At 53.7% G+C, this 21,216-nt stretch overlaps 1 protein-coding gene across 5 annotated transcripts; it reads left to right on the top strand.

Moving 5' to 3' along the window:
• Positions 1–747: 747 nt before the first annotated feature.
• Positions 748–20,447, top strand: FPGS (folylpolyglutamate synthase). Of its 5 annotated transcripts, none has more exons than XM_057723168.1 (15): positions 748–870; positions 12,986–13,114; positions 13,204–13,257; positions 13,341–13,405; positions 15,138–15,252; positions 15,401–15,481; positions 15,611–15,672; positions 15,760–15,862; positions 16,190–16,267; positions 16,511–16,658; positions 16,782–16,871; positions 17,630–17,780; positions 18,114–18,189; positions 19,064–19,130; positions 19,950–20,447. In XM_057723168.1, the coding sequence occupies exons 1-15, from the start codon at positions 748–750 to the stop codon at positions 20,357–20,359; spliced, it is 1,752 nt and encodes a 583-aa protein (XP_057579151.1). In that variant the 3' UTR covers positions 20,360–20,447. The 5 variants fall into 5 exon arrangements, with proteins under 5 accessions (XP_057579151.1, XP_057579152.1, XP_057579149.1 ...); XM_057723169.1 differs by having other exon boundaries at positions 764–870; positions 13,016–13,114; XM_057723166.1 differs by lacking the exon at positions 748–870 and adding an exon at positions 11,641–11,817.
• The last annotated feature ends 769 nt before the right edge of the window (positions 20,448–21,216 follow it).

The following is a 21,216-nucleotide window of genomic DNA, read 5'->3' as shown; positions in this document are numbered from 1 at the left end:
ACCCTGGCACGGAGTCTCCCAAATACTGGAGTGAGTCAGCCAGTGGTCAAGTGGATGGCTGGAGAGGCTGTGGAAATGGGAAAGGCCTTTACCAGCTCGTTTGGATGGGCCCTGGATGTCACCCTGTAGGCCGAGGACTGGGTCTGTGCCCTGGCATCTTTTTGATCAAATGATTTGGTGACACAGCCCTCCCCCTAGCAGGCTGTGCCCTTAGGTCAAGGGCACCCCTGTGTCCTATCCCCCCTCCCCAGGGATCCCAGCCTGGCAGGCCAGGGCAAACCGCCTTAACGGTAAGGGGAGGTGGGCTGTGATAAGAGAGGCCAGAGAAAGCCAGCCCCACTGGGCAGGAAGCCCAGCTCCAAAGTCCAGAAGTCTCCCAAGTGCCCCCTCCCTGCACACCCCACGCTGCCTGCTCAACTTTAACCTCCTCCCAGTTGTTATTTAACTCACAGGGAGATTCTGACTAGTCCTGTGCTCAGAAATCCACCAGGGAGGCTGAGAAATCCCTGGGCTGATCCCAGGATGAGAGCAGAGACCTATCAGGTAAGACCTTCCTCCCAGCACACTTCCCCAGCCCCGCCCCCAAGCCCCCACTCCCCTGGCATCAGGGTGAGAGAAGGTGAGGTCTTGGGAGTTCCCCCAACTTCCCCCTCCCCTCTCTGGCTCAGCCCAGGGCAGGCTTGGCAGAGGTACCCACACCTAAGTCATTTCTTGCCCCACCCGGTCGGGGAGCGGAAAGTGCCAGGGATGAGAGGTGCCAGGTCCCTGGCTGCCTCCTGGCCAGTGGCTGAGAAGCTCTGGTGGGAAGCACCCATGGAGCAGCTGGGCCCATCCGGGTGTCCTCTCTCGGCTAAAATCGCCTCCTTCCAGGTAGGAGAACACGGTGAACTTGGACAGGTGGCCTGCCTCTCTAAGCCCTGGTTTCTTTCATACAAAGCGTGTAAATAGCTCTCAGGGATCCAAGGCCATTAGTGATGATGGGGCCCCCAAGGGAAAAACCTTGTCGTCATACGCCTTGTCCGGAAGACCTGGGGTGGTCAAGGGCTGCCCCCCCGCAAGGGCCTCACAGGTCCCCTTCCGCCCAGCTGGAGGTGCCTCAGAAGCCTCCAGCCTGCGTGGGGGCGGGAAGCTCTAGAAGGGGGTTTCTAGAGGAGACAGGGCAGCAGGCATGGGAGGTGGCAGAGGCGGCCTCGAGGGTCCTCGCGTGTGCCAGGTCCTGTTTACAGACTGGTTCTCGTCTGATTTAACCCTCTGGACTGATCTGTGAGGAAGGGCTGTTAGCGCCATTTTAACAATAATAATAATAATTGCAACGTTGATCAAAGTGCTCGCTCCCCTCTGGGCCCTGTGTCCGTTGTCGTCTGCGTGTCACGGATCTGAGACTGTTATTGTCTGCAGTTTATAGATGTGGAAGGTGCGGTTCAGAGCATTTAGGAACTTGGCCTGCTAAAGATTCCTAACCTCGCTCATGTGTGGAGACATTGCGCTTGTGCTCTAGGCCAAACACTCCCTCCTTCACCGACTCCAGCCCTCTGAGGCGGGCAGGACTGCGATCCCTGCTTTCCAGATGAGGAAACAGGGCTTCAGGGGGGAGCGAAGAGACTGGCCAAGGCCGAGGCCTGCCAGCTGGGAAACTGCAGAGCCAGTCCCTGGCGGAGACTGGCCAGAGCTGCAGACGGGAACCCCAGGCTGGGCTACAAGAGTCTCAGTTAACAGACACTGTGCAAGTTGCTTAGCCTCACCAAGCCTCGGTTTCCTGCTCTGTGGAATGGGCACCAAGAGATGGTGTCTCCCTCCCTCTCGGGATGGCCGTCTGAGGCCCTCCAGCAGCTCAGCCAACGTTTCCGGGGGCTGCACACCAGCCGGGCTGCTTCTCCCCAGACCTCATGATAGACAGAACCCTCTGCCCAGCAGCAGAGCAGGGGCGGCCCCAGAAGCCAGGGTTTGGGAGCTATGGCCCCTCGAGGTCATCTAGGCCCCCTCCCTCTAGAGGCCAGGACCCTAGAGAAGTGAGGTGACTTGTCACATGCTGTGGTCCCCTCCCCAGGAAAGAGAATGGAGGGCGGCCCCAGGGGCTGGGGAGTATTGGCATTTCAGAGGCCTCCTCATCACCACCAGGGCCTCCCTCTGAACTGAGAGCCAGCTCAAGGCCAGAGCCCTGTTGACCAGATGACCAGGCACCTCCAAGGACACAGGGCAGGGGAGCAGGGTCCAGGGGTGCCTGGGGTGCAGTGTGGGGCCCAGTGTCACAGACCCCTGTGAATGACTAAGCCACTTCCCCTGTTAGGCCTTTGTTGCCACCCTTGAAAAACAGGTCCCGGAACAGAACCTTTGTCATGGGGCGGGTGTAAGGATCAAACAAGACAGATGCATGTAAAGTCTCCGCACAGTGCCTCTGTCTAGAAAGAACTCACATTAACTGTTATTTAAGAAAACACATGACACATAAAAAAAAATTAGCCAGGGATTCCCAAGCTTGATCAGAGAGGCTAAACCTGGAATCAAAATGAGCTGGAACTGAGCTGAATCCTTGAACCAACTTGCTAGTTGGTGACCTTCACGGGTGACTCCTCTCTTCTTGTCCTCAATTTCCCCATCTGTAAAATGGGCTCAGCACAGCACTTGGCAAGGAGGAGGCTCATACCCCAGAGAGCAGGTGCTGAGGACAATTGTGGTTGCAGAATGTGATAACAAATAGAGAAAAAAATATTCTACACATTTTTCCTCTCTGAAAATCAGTAAGACAGCTGCTCTCAAGTTTGAGCAGAGAAGGGCTCGGCCAGCTCAGAGAGCATTCAGGCCCCTCGGAGAGGCGGCAGAACTGAAGCCAGCCTTTCTGTGGCCTGGCCCACCTTAAGGCCCCACGCCGCACACCTGGTGCCCTCCAAAGGGCATTCTTGGCCATGAATGGGGACCCCAGGAACATCTGGGCGCCACACCCACTTCTGGGTCAGTTCAGGCCCCTTGCTGGGCCTCACTGTCCCCAGCTGCTGACCAAGATGGTTGGTCAAGAAGAGCTCTGAGGACTTCCCTGGTGGTGCAGTGGTTAAGAATCTGCCAGCAGTGCAGGGGACACGGCTTTGATCCCTGGTCCGGGAAGATCTCACGTGCTGCGGAGCTATTAAACCCATGCGCCTAGAGCCTGAGAGCCACAGCTATTGAGCCCATGTGCCACAACTACTGAAGTCCGCACACCTAGAGCCCATGCTCCTCAACGAAAGAAGCCACTGCAGTGAGGAGCCCGCTCACCACAACTGAGCAGCCCCGCTAGCCGCAACAAGAGAAAGCCCACGTGCAGCAATGAAGACCCAAAACAGCCAATAAATAAATAAATAAATAAATTTATTTAAAAAGAAAAGAAAAGAAGAGCTCTGAGGTGCTGGCCACCCCATGCATGGAGGGAATCATTCATTCTTTTTCACACGCATATGCCCAGGAGGAAAGTTATAAAATACATACAAACAAAAGGAAGAGAAAAGTCACCTCTAAATAAAATTTAAAAAAAGAAAAAGAAAAAAACATATTTTAAAAAAGTCACTTCTAGCCTCACCTCTCAGAGCTAATTATAGTCACCATTCGGGGAATAATGCCCAGGCTATTTTCTAAATTAGAATTATTTTAACGAAAATGGGATCCCACTGTCCATACTACCTCATCAACAGGTGTCTTCCCTTAACAGTCTTCTTATATCAAGATTTATGACACTCTTTTAGAAAACATTTATTTTGAAATGCTCTCACAATCACGTGGTTCATAATTCAAAAGGTACAAAAGGGTAGACGGTGAAAAGAATGGCGAGAAGGTGACATTTGAGCAGAGACCTGGAGTGATCATGAGTTGGTCATGTGGACTTTGGGGGGAAGAATATTCCAGGCAGAGGGAACCCCCGTGCAAAGGCCCTGAGGCTCTGTGTGACCTTTGGCTGGCTGAGTAACCCCTCTGTGCCTCAGTTTCCCTTCTGTATAAGGAGGCTAATCGCAGGACTCCTAAAGCTGTTGTGAGGATTAAATGAATACCTTTAACGCTCAGTGCTCTCTAGGTGTGGACTTTCACAAAGGTCGGCATGAGCTTGGCGTGTTTGAAAATCAGAGGAGGTCAGCAGGGCTGGGGGCCAATGGTTAGAGACGGTAAGACCAAAAGTTTGGACCTGCTCCTACGTGCAGTGGGAACGCACTGGAAAATCTGAAGCAGGAGAGACGAGATCGGGTTTTCTTTAAAAATGATGGAGGATGGTTGTGGTTGTAGGGGTCGAGAGGAACAGCAGCAAGGAGGTTATAGGGTAGACCCACAGTGGCAGCCTGAGCCTGGAGGGATGGGAGTGGCTGCTGGAGAGCCTGTGGGTGGAGTGGACAGGCTGAGGGTAGGTGGGGCTTGGGGGTGATGGGGAGGGAAACCCAGGGTGAGGCCTAGCTTTAGACTTGAGCCTTGGGAGGCTGGCGGAGCTATTCTCCAAGCTGGAAGGCCTGGGGAACTGCAGGGGGGTTTTGTTCGTTTGTTTTTAATTAATTAATTAATTTTTATTTATTGACTGTGTTGGGTCTTTGTTGTCACGCGCGGGCTTTCTCTAGTTGCGGCGATCGGGGGCTACTCTTTGTTGTGGTGCGCGGGCTTCTCATTGCCTTCTCGTTGCGGAGGCCGGGCTCTAGGCATGCAGGCTTCAGCAATTGTGGCGCTCAGGCTTAGTTGCTCCTCGGCATGTGGGATCTTCCTGGACCAGGGCTCAAACTCATGTCCCCTGCGTTGGCAGGCAGATTCTTAACCACTGTGCTACCAGGGAAGCCCAGCAGCAGGTTTTAAGGCAGAGATGCCTGCAGACATCAGGAGGGCACCAGATGGTCATGTCAGTAGCTCAGTGAAGAGGGGCATTTGAAAGTCAGACATCGTCATAGACCCAGGACAGCAGCTACCACCTGGAAGAGAGAGGTGTGAGCCCCTGGCCACCCAGGTGAGGAAGTTGGAAGGGAGAAGGCACACCCAGCAAGGAAGGAGGAGAATGGGGAGGGAGGTGTCGGGGAAGCCTGGAGAACAAAGGGTTTCAGGAAGGAGGGCGTCATCAGGTCATCAACTGTGTCACCTGCCACCGGAGATGGGGGGTTATAAACAGAGCACGTGGGGCTCTGGGCACAATTCCAATTGTTTGTTTCTTCAGGGTCATTTTTAGAAGTAGTAGAATTGAAGGGTCAGAGGGAGGCCCATTTTTAAGGTCCACTGCCCTCTTAATAAACTAAATCCATTAACGCCTTTGTAGCCAGGTTCAGGGCGACAATAAGGAGAGGCTGCCCCACTGAAGATATGGAATTCTGTTTAAGGCACGTTTCTTTCCACCCAGTGACAGAAAAATGTTTTCCTGTAGGTCACTGGATATAGATATTCAGAGGTGGGGGAGTCCTTATGTATACCAGAGGGTCAGAACCCTGGTGTGGCCATCAGAAATGTACCCTCTAGGGTACGGACGCTAGGCTTCTGCGTAAACCTGCCAATGAGCTTGAATCTCCTGTGGTCTCCACAGAACCCTGGATGGGGGCGGGGAAGGGGCAGCAGGACTCCTCTAGTCCAGGCTTTCTGGAGTGTGGTAGCCACTGGAGACCCTTGTCCTCATCAAGACCCCCCTAGAAATTGTGAGCTGGGACAGAACTCATTTCAGCCCTTGTCCTACTAAGGAGGAAACAGAGTCAGGATCAGAGAGAGGAAGCAAATTGCCCAAGGTCACACAGCGCACCGACAGAAGAGATTAACCAGAAGAGTGGTGGTGAGTAGGGGCAGATTTTAGAACCAGAAAATCTGGGTTTGTGTCTCAGCTCTGCCACATGCTGGCTGTGTCACCCTGAGTGATTTGCTTACCCTCTGTGAGCCTCCATTTCGCCACCTGTAAAGTGGGGATAATCTCTAATTCATGCAATTCTTGTGAGGATAAAAAGAGATTGCAATGCCAAGTACAGGGATAAGTGCTTAATAATAGCTAAAAGAACCCACCCCAAAACGCAAAGAGGAAGAGCTTAGGGGAAGGGTGTTTCAGGCAGAGGCAAATGTGAGCCTAAGCGTGGAGATGGAAGAGGCCAAGGCCAATTCCTGAAGTCCTTGCCAGCTGTCATGATGAAGCCAGAGAGGGGGCAGTAACTCAGGCAGATGTGAGTTTAGAAAACCCAGCATGGTGCCTTTGCTGACCTGCTGTGTGACCCCAAGCTGACTCTGTCCCTCTCTGGGCTTCAGCCTCCCACCCCTACAGGCTCTAATCAAGGGTTGCAAATATTCGTTCAAGTTTCATTCTCTACTATTCTTTTGCCCCCTGGACAGGGCACTCCAAGAGCAGAGCCTTGTCATCTGTCACTAGAACCCAATGTCCCCAGCACCCAGCCCAGGGCTGGCACAGAGGTAGTTCCTCATCAACGAATGAGTGAATGGATGGATGGATCACATCCTTTCCCTTTAGGGTGGGGGTTTGGAGCAGGATCCCTGGCCCCTCACTTACCCTCCACACATGCCTGCAGACCTGCCTCCTGTGGGTGGACACTGGCCAGCTTGCCAGTTTCTCTGTGACTTTGTTTTCTTTTCTTTGCCCTCCAGGCAATGGCTTTGTTTCTATTGTTCTTTCTGGAGAATGAGAATACCTTTGTGGTGGCACAAAAAAGGCCAACAGTGGTTCTCCAGGTGCACTATGAAGGTGATTTGATTTTCTCCTTTATGCGTTTCTCTATTTTTCTTCTAAAAACATCTGTGGCTTTTCAAATAAAAAGCAACGATGCAAAGCAGATGAGTGGACTGCTAAAGAAATACAAATGACTTATTTTTTTATATAATATGCTTCATTAATTCTCTCTCTTTTTTATTTTTTTTATATCAGCAAAGTGTCAACAATCATTTTTTAAATTTTATTTATTTATTTATTGGCTGTGTTGGGTCTTCGTTGCTGCACACAGGCTTTCTCTTGTTGCAGCGAGCAGGGGCTACTCTTCATTGTGGTGCGTGGGTTTCTCAGTGTGGTGGCTTCTTGTTGCACAGCACGGGCTCTAGGCACGCGGACTTCAGTAGTTGTAGCACGTGGGCTCAGTAGTTGTGGCTCACAGGCTTAGTTGCTCCCGGACCAGCGATCGAACCTGCGTCTCCTGCATTGGCAGGCGGATTCTTAACCACGGCACCACCAGGGAAGCCCCACAAGTGACTTTTAAACATAAGAAAAAGTGCTCACCCTCCTTCACAATACAATAAATGCAAATGATAGGTACCCTGAGAATCCATTTTTCCACCTATGTGATTGGCAAGATCAAAGTTGGCTAACGGTGTGTGTTGGTGAGAAACAGCTGGCTTATGCCCGGCAGGGGCACGGGGGCAGGAACTGTGGTCCCGTCCCTGTGGAGGACAACTTGGCAATCTATGTGAAAGTGTCAAAAGCAAGTCACCTTTGACCCGGCCATTGCACTTGCTGGAATTTATCCATCAGTTGTGCTCATACATGGAAGAAATGATGTTACCCATTGTAGCATTGCTTGTGATGGCAAAATACTGAAAACCTAAATGTCCATCAGTAGAAGACTGGCCAAATACACGACAGTACTTCCAAAATCAAGGAGTACTAAGCACCTTTGAAAAAACAAACTAGCCAATAAGGCAGCTCTTATGTGCTAACACAGTCCAGAATAATGTCCAGGATACAAAGGTATGTGGGAAAAGGACAATGCAGACATAGTTTGCTGCTATCTTTGAGTATAAAAGGGAAATCAATATATGTTTGTATTTGCTTGTGAATGCATAAACTGTCTCTGGAAAGAGCACAAGAAACATAACTTTATTTGGGGGGAGGCGAATTAGGATGCTAAGACCTGGGGTGGGAGGGAAGCTTTTTACTGGGTACCTTTTTGTACCTCTGACTATTTGAAGATATGATGTATTATCCATCCAAAAAAATATTAAATTTTTTTTTAAAAAGTAAGGAAAAGGGCTTCCTAGGTGGCGCAGTGGTTAAGAATCTGCCTGCCAATGCAGGGGACACGGGTTCAATCCCTGCTCCAGGAAGATCCCACATGCTGCGGAGCAACTAAGCCCATGAGCCACAACTATTAAGCCCATGTGCTGCAACTACTGAAGCCCATACGCCTAGAGCCCGTGCTCCGCAACAAGAGAAGCCATGGCAATGAAGAGCCCGTGCACCACAAGGAAGAGTAGCCCCCACTTACTGCAACTGAAAAAAAGCCCACGCACAGCAAAAAAGACCCAACACAGTCAATAAAATAAATAAATAAATAAATTTATTTTAAAAAAAGTAAAGAAAAGTTTGAATAAGGAAAAGAAGATAAATCTATTCTATCCCCTCCCCTCTTAAATTTCCTGGTGGCACTGGCTATGAAAATTGTCCTTGGAGGGAATTCCCTGGTGGTTCAGTGGTTGGACTCAGCATTTTCGCTGCCAGGATACTGCAACCTGAGTGGTGAGGCCAAAAGAAAAAAAAAAAAAAGGAAATCGTCCTTGGAGACTGTGGAGGAAGCAGAGGTCCAGGGGACAGGTGACCTGCCCAATGTTACTGGGTGACTTTGCAAACGCTCTAGTCACCACTTATAATTTCCTGCACAACAGGATGATACCAGATAGGATCCCTGGAGTTTCCTGTGTCGTTTCTTGCCTTCTGTGTCTGTACATGTATTTCTGTTTCCAACTGGAGCTGAGGTCTGTCGTTCAACGATTTTTCAGGACTGTGAGTCCACCCTGCCCTAGAGAAGGCCTGTATCAGCCCAGAGGGGAGAACTGACACAACTGCTTTGCTCAGGGCTAAGGGAAAGAAATCAGTTAAGATTCAGGAATGTAGGCAATGGAATTTTCCAGTAAGAAAATGAATTATATTTAGAAGAGAATAAAATGGTTCTAAGGAGGGATGAAAAGCTCAGAGTTGCACGTTGGAAGACCTGCTACCAAATCACCCAAAGGAAGATGGAGTCTCCCTCCTGGGATCCCATCTTGCCTGGGATCTCATTCTTGGAAGAATGGCCGAGAGCTCCAATACCCCCTGTTACAAATGAATCAACTGGGGCCACCACTAGTAGATCAAGAAAAAAATACTTCTCATACAGAGGACAGAACTGAGGACTCATATCTGTGATACCCAAAGTGCTTTCTAATTGACAACAAGGGGGTGAACAGATGTTGGAAATATACATAGGCCAAGGATGAGTGAGAGGCAGTTTACTGAAATCAATGCCTGGAAAGATGCTCAGTTTCACTGCAGCAGGGAAGTGCAGAGTAAGAATGACAGGGTACTCTATACCTGGCTGACTGGGGGACATTCTGGAAGAGGTGCGCTCTCCTTACACTACACAGCTGGTGGGCTGCAACGTTTACAGTGTTGAGGGGAAGGAATGCAAACGCCCCTGGACTGAACTGTCCCCATCTGTGCGATCTCACCACAGAAATATAAGCCCCTGGTGTAGATGCTACCCACCGTGGAGGAACGCTGCAGACGACGGGAGGATGCATTATGGTACAGCCACTGCTGCTGAGTTAGGAGTACCCCCACCCCCGCAATGTGTGGGGCGGGGAGGCGTGCAGGAGGGAGGTACAGAGGCTAGGAATGAGGACTCTGGGGCCAGAGTTCAACTCTTGATTTTGTGACTTGAACATGTGCCTTTATTCCTTTGTGCCTCAGTTTCCTCACTTGTGAAACAGAATACAGTACTAGTACCTGTTTCCTAGGGTTTTGATGATTAAATGAGCAACTACGTAGAACATATTTAAAACAGTGCCTGGCCCAGAAAGGTGCTACTTAATTGTGTGCTAAGTAAATGTCTTAGAGGGATCCCTGTAAGCTGATTGTTTTTTTTTTTCTTTTTTTCTTTTTTTTTTTTTTTTTTTTGGGCACACGGGCTTAGTTGCTCCGTGGCATGTGGGATCTTCCTGGAGCAGTGATCGAATCCATGTCCTCTGCATTGGCAGGCGGATTCTTAACCACTGCGCTACCTAGGAAGCCCTGTAAGCTGATTGTTGAGTAAGAAAGTTAAGATACAGAAAATATTGTCATCTGCAGCAACGAGGCCCTTATAGGGAGTTCCCTGATCTAGTGGATAGGATTTTCGGTGCTTTCATTGCCATAGCCCGGGGTTCAATCCCTGGTCTGGGAACTGAGATCCCAGGAGCCAGGAAGTGCCCTGCCCCTCCCCACCCCCAACAAAAGCCAAAACAAAAAACAAAAAAACAAAACAAAGAAAGATCAAGGCCCTATAGATGTCCAGGTGTATCTGTGGTTTCATGACCATAGACAGCTGTGAGATATACACATACACGTAGCTGTCAGTAAGAATTACCAGAGGAGGACCAGGGTTGTAGGTGTGGAGGGGAGGGTTAAGCAAAAGCAACAAAAGAAAAAAAAATTTAAAGCCTCTTTATAATCATTTTTATGCAGTCATTAAATTATAATGTATAAAGAAAGTTTCAATGATTTTAAAAAAAGAAGAACGCTAAGAGAGAAAAGGACTTCTCTATCTCCCTCTGGGGCAGGGGTGGGGGCACCCAGCAGTGATATGAAGAGAAGTCCAGCCAATGACAGAATCTCCCCAACACATTTGTTTATTTCAAAATCAAACAGTCTCTGATAAATATTTATCCCCAATGCCTGCAGGAAAGAGGGAGGGGCTACTGGTACTGAAATCCCATCAATTGTTAAGGGACTGCCTTTTATCTGTGGAAACTTCTCCAGAGGGTTTTTGCAGCAATCCCCCACCCTGACCCAAACACACAGCTTTCCAGATCTCAGCTGTAGAAAGGGAATCCCCATACTATACTTTTTTCCATGCTAGCAGTTGGGGCCAAGAAGGTCATAGACAGAAAAAGTTCTGAAAACTCCAGGACAAATGCGGGTCCTCCCCCCACAGGCAGGATAGATTACTGCCCCCTCCGTGGGTGGCTCTCCCATCCATTTTCCAAACAGCAAATCTCCCAAAGTGCAAATTGGATCTTGTCATCCTTCCTTAGAACCATTTTATTGTCATCTAAATGTAATCCAGTTTCTTATAAGGCTACAAGGTCCTGCTGGATCTGGCGTCCTGTCACCTCCGGGGGCTCTCTGATTGCTCTCCATCTCCAGGCCTCATGAGGCCAGGATGTTGCCTCTTCCAGGAAGCCTTCCCAGGTTGCCCAGGAGGGGTTAGGGGCCCCAGTAGCATAGGTGCCTGGTTTTCGGCCTATTGCCCCGCAATCAAGCTCTCAGATTCGTGAGGGCAGAGGCCTCACTCCTGCAGCCTGCGGTCTCTGCGCTGGGTCGGGACGTTTTGGGGCCGGGATTCAGCGACCTTCCTAAGGTGCCCGCCAGTTCAGTCATCTGTCCCGGCTCGAAGCTGGTTCTAGCCTGGAGCAGCTGACTGGGATTGGCTATTTGCGGTGGGGGGGGGGCGGGGGAGGGTTGTGCAGCCGGATCCTGGAGAGGATGATGACGAAAGGAGTGCGTATTTCTCTCAGGCAGTGGACGCCCCCGGGAGCGTGCCCCTCATAAACATGAATGAAACTCTCGGGCCCGCGGGGGCCTGCCCCTCACAAGGATGGCGGTCAGAAGATTCTTATTGGTGCCGGTGGGCGCGCTGGGCAGCGCTGAGTGGCGGAGGGCGGAGGCGCGTCGGAGGCGGGGCTAGGTCGGGGGCGGGGCCAGGCGAGGGGCGGGACGTATTCTGTCTGGCCTAGCGTGCTGCCGCCTGCACCTCTACTATGTCTCGGGCACGCTGCCACCTGCGCGCGGCTCTCTTCCTGGCAGCGGTTTCTCCGCGTGGTGCAGCAACACGAGTCGCAGCGAGGAGAGGGTTGAGCGCTTGGCCTGCGCCGCAGGAGCCCGGCATGGAGTATCAGGTATCCCGCCCGCCGGCGGGAGGTCCTGCAATGACACGCGAGCCGGGCCTGAGTCACTTAGCATCCGGCCTCCGCCAGCTGAGATGGGGGCCAGGAGCCTGGGACTGAGGGACGTCCTGGAGTCCGGAGGTGGAGACAGGCACCAGGAAGTTGGATCCGGGCTACGGGATTTGGGAATTCTGAGGCTGAAGTGCACTGCGTTAGAAAGTGAGAATGGACGCCCGGCGATAGGACCGGGGAGTCCAGTGGCTCAGCTGAGCTGATGGAGTTCCAGAGTTCCAGTGTCCCTGGACTCAGAACCAGCATTTGGGGTGGGGGAGGGGAAAGGGATTCAGGAGATGCAGATCCAAACGCCTGGAACTGGGGAGCAGGCAGGACTCAGGAGCAGTGGGGGTGGGGCAAGAATCTGGAAAACAGAAAAGCTCCTCCTGGCTCTGCACCGGGGGCCAGTTGCCAGAGACCAGAACCTGATGCTGGCCAGGCAGGTGGCACCAGTTTGATGAGAGTGGAGCCTCCAACCAGCCATTAAGGCCCTGAGGGGAAATAAACATCACCCCTACTTCCACCCCCACTTCCAACCCCGCCATGGAAGTACAGTATAGTCCTGAGGCTATGCCTACTTGCCTTCTTGTCTGGATGACAGTGGCACACACTTCCTCCTTCTGAGTCTCCTCTTCCCGCTCTGGTTGCTTCAAGCAACTGTTCTCTGGGTCAGAGTGTGGAACCTCAATCCTCATGCCCAGTGCTGGGCATGGAAGCCTCCAGGAATTCCTAGTTCTGATTTCTTCAGTTCTAAGACCCCAGCCTTCTGTAGTTCTGGCCCTCCCCTAAGAGGGGCCCAATATAGTGGTGGACCACGGAGGAAATGAGGGCAAAGGCCCGAGAGTGAAGCCTGGGGAGGCTGAACAGGAAGCAAGGAGGGTCCCATTAGTCATTGTACCTGCTTTGCCTGGCACTCACTGGGTGGGGCTGAACTGCTCCAGGCTCCCATTTCTGTTAGAGCTGGAAAGATGCCACTTCTTTCTCACTGGTGCCTAACCTCTAGGCTGGGGCAACAGGGCTGGCGTGGCAGGCTTGGTACCCCGGCCTGGCCCCTGGTACGCTGGGTGCCTCTGCCCCTATGGACCCCTCATGAGCCTTAACCTGCTACCTGGGGACTTGTTGCCAGGATGCTGTGCGCACACTTAACACCCTGCAGACCAATGCCAGCTACCTGGAGCAGATGAAGCGCCAGCGGGGTGACCCCCAGACACAGCTGGAAGCCATGAAGCTGTACTTGGCACGGAGTGGGCTGCAGGTAAGATGGAGAGGGCCTGTGACCACCCCCCGCTCCTATCTGTCTGTGAGTCCTGTGGCTGAAGTGGGGACCTTGTCTGTCTGTCGCAGGTGGAGGACTTGGACCAACTGAACATCATCCACATCACTGGGACCAAGGGGAAGGTGAGCCACAGGACCAGGCCTAGGGCGTCCACTTGGTGGGGTGGTGGGGTGGGACCTGCTCAGACAAGGTCTTTTCATTCTAGGGCTCCACGTGTGCCTTCACTGAACGTATCCTCCGAAACTATGGCCTGAAGACGGGATTCTTTAGGTACTGAGGTGCAGAGGGGTGTACCTAGCTTCCTGGGGGGCTCTGGAACCAGCCAGCAACTCAGGGCCAGGGTCACCCCCAGGAGCTCACCTGCATGTCCCTCTGCCCAGTGTTTATTCATTCAACAAACACTCCATCAGCATTCACCAGTTAGCGCAAGTTTATGGCAATCTTTAGTTTTCATAATGAAAGAAATTGGGGAGGGGCGGGCAGCAACCTGAATGGATAAACGAAATACACAGCTGGGATAGTCGGATATCTTTTTATTTATTTATTTGTGTATTTGGCCATGCCTAGCAGCATGTGGAGTCTTAATTCCCCAACCAGGGATCCAACCCGTGCCCCCTGCAGTGGAAGTGCAGAATCTTAACCACCGGACTGCCAGGGAAGTCCCCTCAGATATCTTTTTATTAACTTAAATTCCTTATACAGATTTTAAATCACATAGAAATTTTTATCAATTAGGGCATCTTTGCCATAAGGAGCAGAAAACCTGGCTAGTAAGGGCTTAAACAGTAAGTGTAGTTTATGATGTCCCTGTCAAGTCCTCCCCAATGGGCAGCAGAAGGGAGTCCTTCTGCTGCTCAGCTGCTGCTTTGACCTCCAGGCAGCGCACCCTCTTGGTTGCATACAGGCATCTAAACTCAGACCAGAGAATTGGGGATTGGGAGGTTAGACACGGGTCTCTCTTCCCTGGAGCTGTACATGCCTTTCTTAAACCTGTCACTGCTAAAGCAGTGGGATTAACGTGATGGTTAATTGCTCAGGATTCCGTCCTTAGACTTGGGGCATTCAAGATTTTTGCCTCCTTTTATTTATTTATTTTTTTTTTGGCACACGGGCTTAGTTGCTCCGCGGCATGTGGGATCTTCCTGGAACTGGGATAGAACCCGTGACCTCTGCATTGGCAGGCGGATTCTTAACCACTGCGCCACCTAGGAAGCCCCGCCTCCTTTTATTTTACCAGTTCCATCGAGTGACTTCTGTAAGCATCTGAAACCCGCTGACAGGTCATTTCAGACCAATGTGTTTTCCCTCAACAGTGCTTCATTCAAATTAAAATAATGGAGAGGACTCATAACATGAGAGGGCCTTTGAGGATTCAAATATAAGCCAACAATCTCTCTTCTAAAATAATTTTTTGGATAAAACCCCAGCCTTCGACTTGGGCCCATGTGGCCTCGTGGGCCAGTCTAGGGATGCAGCTTGAACACAGCAGGTGGGGCCTTGCCCTCAAGGGCAGGAAAACAGAATAATATGTGAGCAGATGTCGGCAGAGTAACTGATCGGTGTGGGATGGGGAAAGTATGGAGGAGCCCAGAGAGTGTGCCTGATCAGCCTGCTGGGGAGGGTCCTTTCTCTTTTCTGGAGGAGCCGTCTTAGGTGAGACCTTTGGAATGGACAGGTGTATAGGCCTGGAGATAGAAAGTGGGGGGGGGGGGTGTTGCTGGAGGAACTAAGAATGGTCCAGAGGGACTGGGGCACAGAGAACTACCAAGGGATGTAGGAGAGGTAAGGCACAGAGGCCAGTGGCATCAGCCCCACTGGGGCCTGGGGGGCCAAGATGAAGAGCTGGGGCTCTCTAAAGGGCAGGAGGAAGCCACAGGAGGGTTTTCATCAGGACACTGACATAGTCAGATTTGTTTTTCTGAAAGACAGTTCTGATTGTGGGGAGGGGGACAGCCTGGGGGTCTTGGGAAGGGAGTCCTGATGACCCTAGTTCTCTCGGCAGCTCGCCCCACCTGGTGCAGGTGCGTGAGCGGATCCGAATCAATGGGCAGCCCATAAGCCCCGAGCTCTTCACCAAGTACTTCTGGCGCCTCTACCACCAGCTGGAGGAGACCAAGGTGCCCGTGCCAGAGGGCTGGTGGGTGGGCAGAGTAAGGGGCCCGGAGTCGGTGGGTAGATCCAGAAGGCACTGCACATCCCAGGACACCATCTCCCCCAGGGCAGAGTCTGCAGGCACCCTGAGCTCTGATGTGATCCTGTCCACAGGACGACAGCAGCTGTGTCTCCATGCCTGGCTACTTCCGCTTCCTCACGCTCATGGCCTTCCACGTCTTCCTCCAAGAGAAGGTGTGTGTGCCCACTCCCCAAGAGCCCTGTGTTCCAGGCCTTGGGAAAGGGAATCTCAGCAGGCTAGGGGCTCTCGTGGAGCATTCGGGAGCCCCTGTACCCCCTGCCATGCCCTCTGGTCCTCTGCAGGTGGACCTGGCAGTGATGGAAGTGGGCATCGGCGGGACTTATGACTGCACCAACATCATCAGGTGAGGGGGGCAGCTTGGGGAGAGGGATGGTGGCCAGGAGCCCGGTGGCTGGGGGCAGGGGCATCATGGCCCTTTCGTCTTCCGTAGGAAACCTGTGGTGTGTGGGGTCTCCTCTCTTGGCATCGACCATACTGCCCTACTGGGGGACACGATGGAGAAGATTGCATGGCAGAAGGGGGGCATTTTTAAGGTGACCAGGCAGCCCTGGGGAGGGGAGGCACATGGACGGCCTGGGCCTGACTCTCAAGATTCAGGGAAGTGGGAGGGTGGCAGGGTCATTTGTATCCTGACTCAGGATGAGGTCTTGGGCATCAGTGGGGTCTGGGTTCTCGTCCCAGGTCTGAGTGGGACTGGAACAAGTTGAGCCCCCTCTATGGCCTTAGTCTCCCCCATCGAGGGGGTCCCAAAGGTTTGATGGCGGGAGGCTGAGTGGGCCGCCAAAGCCAGGGATGTGCGGCCAGAGATGGGAGGTGGAGGACCCTGGGCAGCCCTGGCTCACTCTCTGTGTCCTCCACAGCGTGGCGTCCCTGCCTTCACTGTGCTCCAGCCTGATGGGCCCCTGGCGGTGCTGAGGGACTGCGCTCAGAAGATCTCAGTAAGTCTGACTGGAACTGCGGGGTGGGGGTGTTGCTGACCAGGGAGGCACTTTATCCTTTGGGGCCTCAGTTTGCTGATCTGTGGTCATCCAGCTGGAGCACATCTCTTTTCTAGGAACAGGGCTTGGTGGGTTCTGGTCGGTGGGGAAAGATGGAAGAAGGGCTGACGGCATCAGGGAGAGCCTGCTGGCCAAGGAGGCAGCAGTAGCTCCCCTGACCAGCTGCTGCCCGTCCTTCTGCAGTGTCCCCTCTACCTGTGCCCACCACTAGAAGCCCTGGAGGAGGGGGGGCCACCGCTGACCCTGGGCCTGGAGGGGGAGCACCAGCGGTCCAATGCCGCCTTGGCCTTGCAGCTGGCTTGCTGTTGGCTGCAGCAAAAGGGCTACCAGGGTAAGTGGGCAGGTAAGTGGGTGGGCAGGGGACGCGTGGAACCTGCCTCTGAGGGCCCTTAGGTGAGGGCTGAGCACACTGAGTCCCAAACAGCCCTCCCTCTGCCCTCCTTCTCCTGCCCAGATACCGGGGAGCTGAAGGCATCAAGGCCAAGCCTCCTGGCGCAGCTGCCCCTGGCACCTGTGTTCCAGCCCACATCCCACATGCAGCATGGTGAGTTGGACCTTCCTTCCCAGCCAGGCCCATCCGACGTTCCTTTTGGTCTCCTGTTTGAGAGATGGGGGCCATTCAAGATGGTGCCTTAAGAGAAAGGACTGTGAAGTCAGTAAGCTTCCCTCACTTTGAGTTCATGAACTCTCTGTGAGCCCGTTTCCCCACCTGCCAAGTGAGATGATGATAGGACCCACTGGGAGGTGGCATCACTAAGGGACCGAGTCCGGAGCCTGGCAGGTGCGGGATAAAATGCCCAGCCACCAATAGCTGCCAAAGCTGTCATCCTTGTCAGCCTTATCATAAGACCGTGAGGGTCTTGAGGATGGTGATATTGTCAGGCTTCTTGCTTCCCCCAGAGCTTTCAGCACATAGTAGGCCCTCGTGGCTGTTAAACCCCTTCAGCCGTTGGCTCCAGTGTGCCCACTGTGTGCCAGGCCCCGTGTCAGGGCCGTGACACAGTCCTGGAGCCAGGTGCCACTTGCTCTGTGACCTGATCTCTCTGAGCTAAGGGCTCTCTGCCTGAGACTTGGGACTGATATAGGAGAGCAGCCCCCTCTGAGGGCCGCCTCTTAGGTTCCACCAGATGAGGCAGCCAAAGAGCTGATACCAGTGAGAGGCCCCTGGGCTGATCAGAGCGGCCAGCAGCGGGGGGTGGGAGGATGTAGGACTGGGGTGGGAGTTGAGGACTGGGGTGGGAGGATGTAGGAGTGCTGCCTCGCGGCCGCCTCTGGAGGACTGCCTTGCTCCCCTCCCCCCAGGGCTTCGGGACACGGAGTGGCCGGGCCGGACGCAGTTGCTGCGGCGCGGGCCCCTCAGCTGGTACCTGGACGGCGCGCACACCACCGGCAGCATGCAGGCCTGCGTGCGCTGGTTCCGCCAGGTGCTGCACCGCCGCGAGAGGCCTGGCAGGTGAGCGGCGGGCAGGGGCGGGGCCGGGGCGGGGCCGAGGGGAGGGGCGGGACCTCGGGTCAGGATGGAGCGGGACCCGGGGACGGGGGCGGGACTTGGCCAGGGAGAGGGGCGGAACCTTGAGGAAGGATGGAGCGGGGGCCCTGGCAGGACTGGGCCAGTGGGGAGGGGCGGGGCCTCGGGGAAGGATGGGGCGGGACGCGGGGACGGGGTCGGACAGGGACAGTAGGAAGGAGGGGAAGTTTCTGGAGGAAGGATGAGGAGGGGCCCGCGGAGAAGGGGTGGGAGGCGCCGCTCTGACCCTCCCCTCCCCCGTCCTCACCCCTCTCACAGCGGGTCCGAGGTGCGTGTCTTGCTCTTCAACTCCACTGGGGACCGGGATTCCGCGGCCCTGCTGAAGCTGCTGCAGGTGAGGGGCTGGCTGGGGGATGGGCAGCAGGCAGCCCAGCCCTGGTTCCGGGCTTTGACCCCCAGCAGCGGTGCCTTCATCCCTGAGCCTGTTTCCTCAGCTGTAGAATGGGAGTGGTTTCTCCTCCCGCCCCCCTGAATTGTACTGAGGATTAAATGTGAAAGCATTGGGCACAGGGAAGTCAAGCCACAGGCCATTGCCCTCATTCTCCATGGTCAAACCTAGGATTACAGGGAGGACCAGGTAAGTGGTTAAAGTGCAGATTCTGGATTCACTTGTCAGGCCCCTTCAGCCACTAGCATATGATGCTGGATAAGAGATGGCATTTCCCTAAGCCTCAGTTTGCCTCTCCATAAAACAGGGGTGCTGCTGGGGTACCTGCTTCTAAAGTTTGGTTTAAGAAGTCGCTGGACTATAAAGCATAGAGGGAGGGGCCCTTCTCTGCCCAGGGAAACTGAGGCTGCCCTAGGCTGTCAGCACTGAAATGGTGCCTAAGGATCATTTCCCATTTCACAGACCACGATGCAGAGGCTTTTCTTCATGTCCAGAACCTCGCTCCTTTGTGCTCAGTAGCTGGGTCACCTTAAGCCAGTGCCACCCCCACACCACCTCCAGCCCCTGTCTCCCCATCTGTGTTGGGCCGTGCTGCTCAGGCCACAGGCCAGGCAGGGTATATTGAGGTCCGTGGGGAGGTGGGGGGTGCAGCGTGGCAGTGTCGGGGCCGGGTTTATACAGCATCATGGCAGTTCAGCTGGTGGAGGGCATCTCCAGAGCTGCGGACGTGTATGTGGAATCTGGGGGTGCTGTGTGGAAGTTGGGATGGGGCTCATCCTCTCGGGGCTCTGACATCGAGCTTCTCCCCTTGGCCTTCTAGCCCTGCCAGTTTGACTATGCCATTTTCTGCCCTAACCTGACAGAGATGGCATCTGCGGACAATGCAGGTGAGAGGTGACGGGCATGGTCCCTGGGGTGGGCAGGGGGCATAGGACCCTGAGGAGGATTGCTCTGTTGGTGACAGTGAGAGCTTGAGGTCTTGGGTAGGAACTAGATGTGTTTTCTCATATAAATAAATACCCTGTGGTACATTTTGAATTTTGCATGTGACTGCAATACTGAAAAAAGAATTGTTAGTGAAACTATTTTTCAAAATGCAGGTTACAACCCAGTGATGCTTCTTGAAATCAGTTGAATGGGTCTCAGTTAGCTTTTTAAATTTTAAATAAAATAGAATAGAGAGTGTCAGTGTGTCTTGCACAAAGTTAAGGGTAGGTACTGTTTGATGACAGTTCTGTTCCAAATATATGTGCACGTATGTGAGTACTACGTTGCCATTGTAAAATGTAATTTTTACTGTGGGTCATGTTAAAAGTTTTTTTTGAAATAATCTAAAAAACACAGATCTCCAGGCCCCACATCAGACTGTCTGGGAATAGTCCAGGAGTCTGCATTTGTAGAAATACTTATGCCCACCTTGTGATGGACTCTGTTTTACACATGAAGGCAGTGAGGCTAGGGCAGAAAGATGTGCTCGGTGGGCAGAAGCCCCAGCTTTGAAGCCAAACTGCCTGGCCCTGTTTCTCACCGGCTCTGTGACAGTGATCAATCACTGAGCTTTCTGAGCCTCCGTTTTCTTCATCGCACCCACTGTGAGGACGGAGGATGCTTGTACAGGGCCTGGCATTGAGCAGGTGCTCACAGCATGCTCCCCCCTCCCCCACCCTGGGCTGACTCGCTCATGTGCCCGTCCCTGTGCCCTGCAGACCAACAGAACTTCACAGTGACACTGGACCAGGTGCTGCTCCGCTGCCTCGCACACCAGCAGCACTGGAGCCGCCTGCGCGAGGAGCAGGCCAGCCCGGACGTCTGGAGCGCGCCCAGCCCGGAGCCTGGTGGGCCCGCATCCCTGCTGCTGGCGCCCCACCCACCCCACACCCACAGCACCAGCTCCCTCATCTTCAGCTGCATCTCCCATGCTTTGCAGTGGATCAGCCAAGGCCGGGACCCCGTCTTTCAGCCACCCAATCCCCCACGGGGCCTCCTTTCCCACCCTGTGGCAGGCAGCGGGGCCGTCGTACTCCAGGAGGCTGCTGCCATCCACGTGTTGGTCACAGGCAGCCTGCACCTGGTGGGCGGTGTCCTGAAGCTGCTGGAGCCCTCCCTGTCCCAGTAGCCGAGGCAGTGGGGTTGGAAGTGGGGTCTGCCCACACCTGCGCTGCCTCTCTCCATGAACTCCTAAATCACGTGCCTTTTGTGCCTTCCTGATTCTGTCTAGACGGGCCCAGGGACTTGGGCTCTGGGCAGTGAAATAGAGGGCTGGGGGCAGGAAGCTGAGATCCATCTCTGAGCCTCGGGTGCCCTTGGCCTCTCCTTCCTAGTTCTCCCACTGTTGTAGCAGGAGAGCCCGTCTCCCCTCCCACCCGGCCTGCTTCCTGCCTCAGGCCCAGCTTATTATGTAAGCTGACTGACCAAGCCTGGGTTCTGCGGGCTGCTGGCTGCTGGTTGATAGATTTCCTCCTGCCAGTGGCCTTCTGGGAAAGGAGGGGGTCCCTGCCTGGGGCCCGCTGGGGGCAGAGGGTGGCTGCAGTGATTTAAAGCCTTTAAATTTTTTTTTTTTAAAAAGCATTGGCTGAACATTTGATTGACTCTTGACCTCTAGCTCCCTCAGCAGACCATAGGGGGATAAGGGCTACAGCTGGTACAGGAACTGGACGGTGTAGGAGCCCGGGTCGTGTGGCCTGCGACAAGTCCCGCCCTCCCTCTAAGCCGCAGGTGGCCTCTCTGTGAAATAAGAGGAATGGATTGATGTCTGCTGACCACACGCCAGGCACCACTTTGCAGACCTCCTCACAGAGACCTTGTGATTGTGAATTCTCATACCCATTTTACACATAAGGGAACGGAGGCTGGCTTAAAGAAGCCATGGGGCCTGCCCACAGTCACACAGCCAGTAAGTGCCATGTCCAGGATTTGAACCCAGCACTGTCACCTCCCTACCCCATTTTAGGTGCCCTTCCCCTTCTTCCAGCC

This window comes from Hippopotamus amphibius, chromosome 2, assembly GCF_030028045.1.
Source record: "Hippopotamus amphibius kiboko isolate mHipAmp2 chromosome 2, mHipAmp2.hap2, whole genome shotgun sequence".
Lineage (NCBI taxonomy): Eukaryota > Metazoa > Chordata > Mammalia > Artiodactyla > Hippopotamidae > Hippopotamus > Hippopotamus amphibius.
Note: the sequence above shows the minus strand (reverse complement) of the source record. Positions and strands in the feature narration are given on the sequence as shown.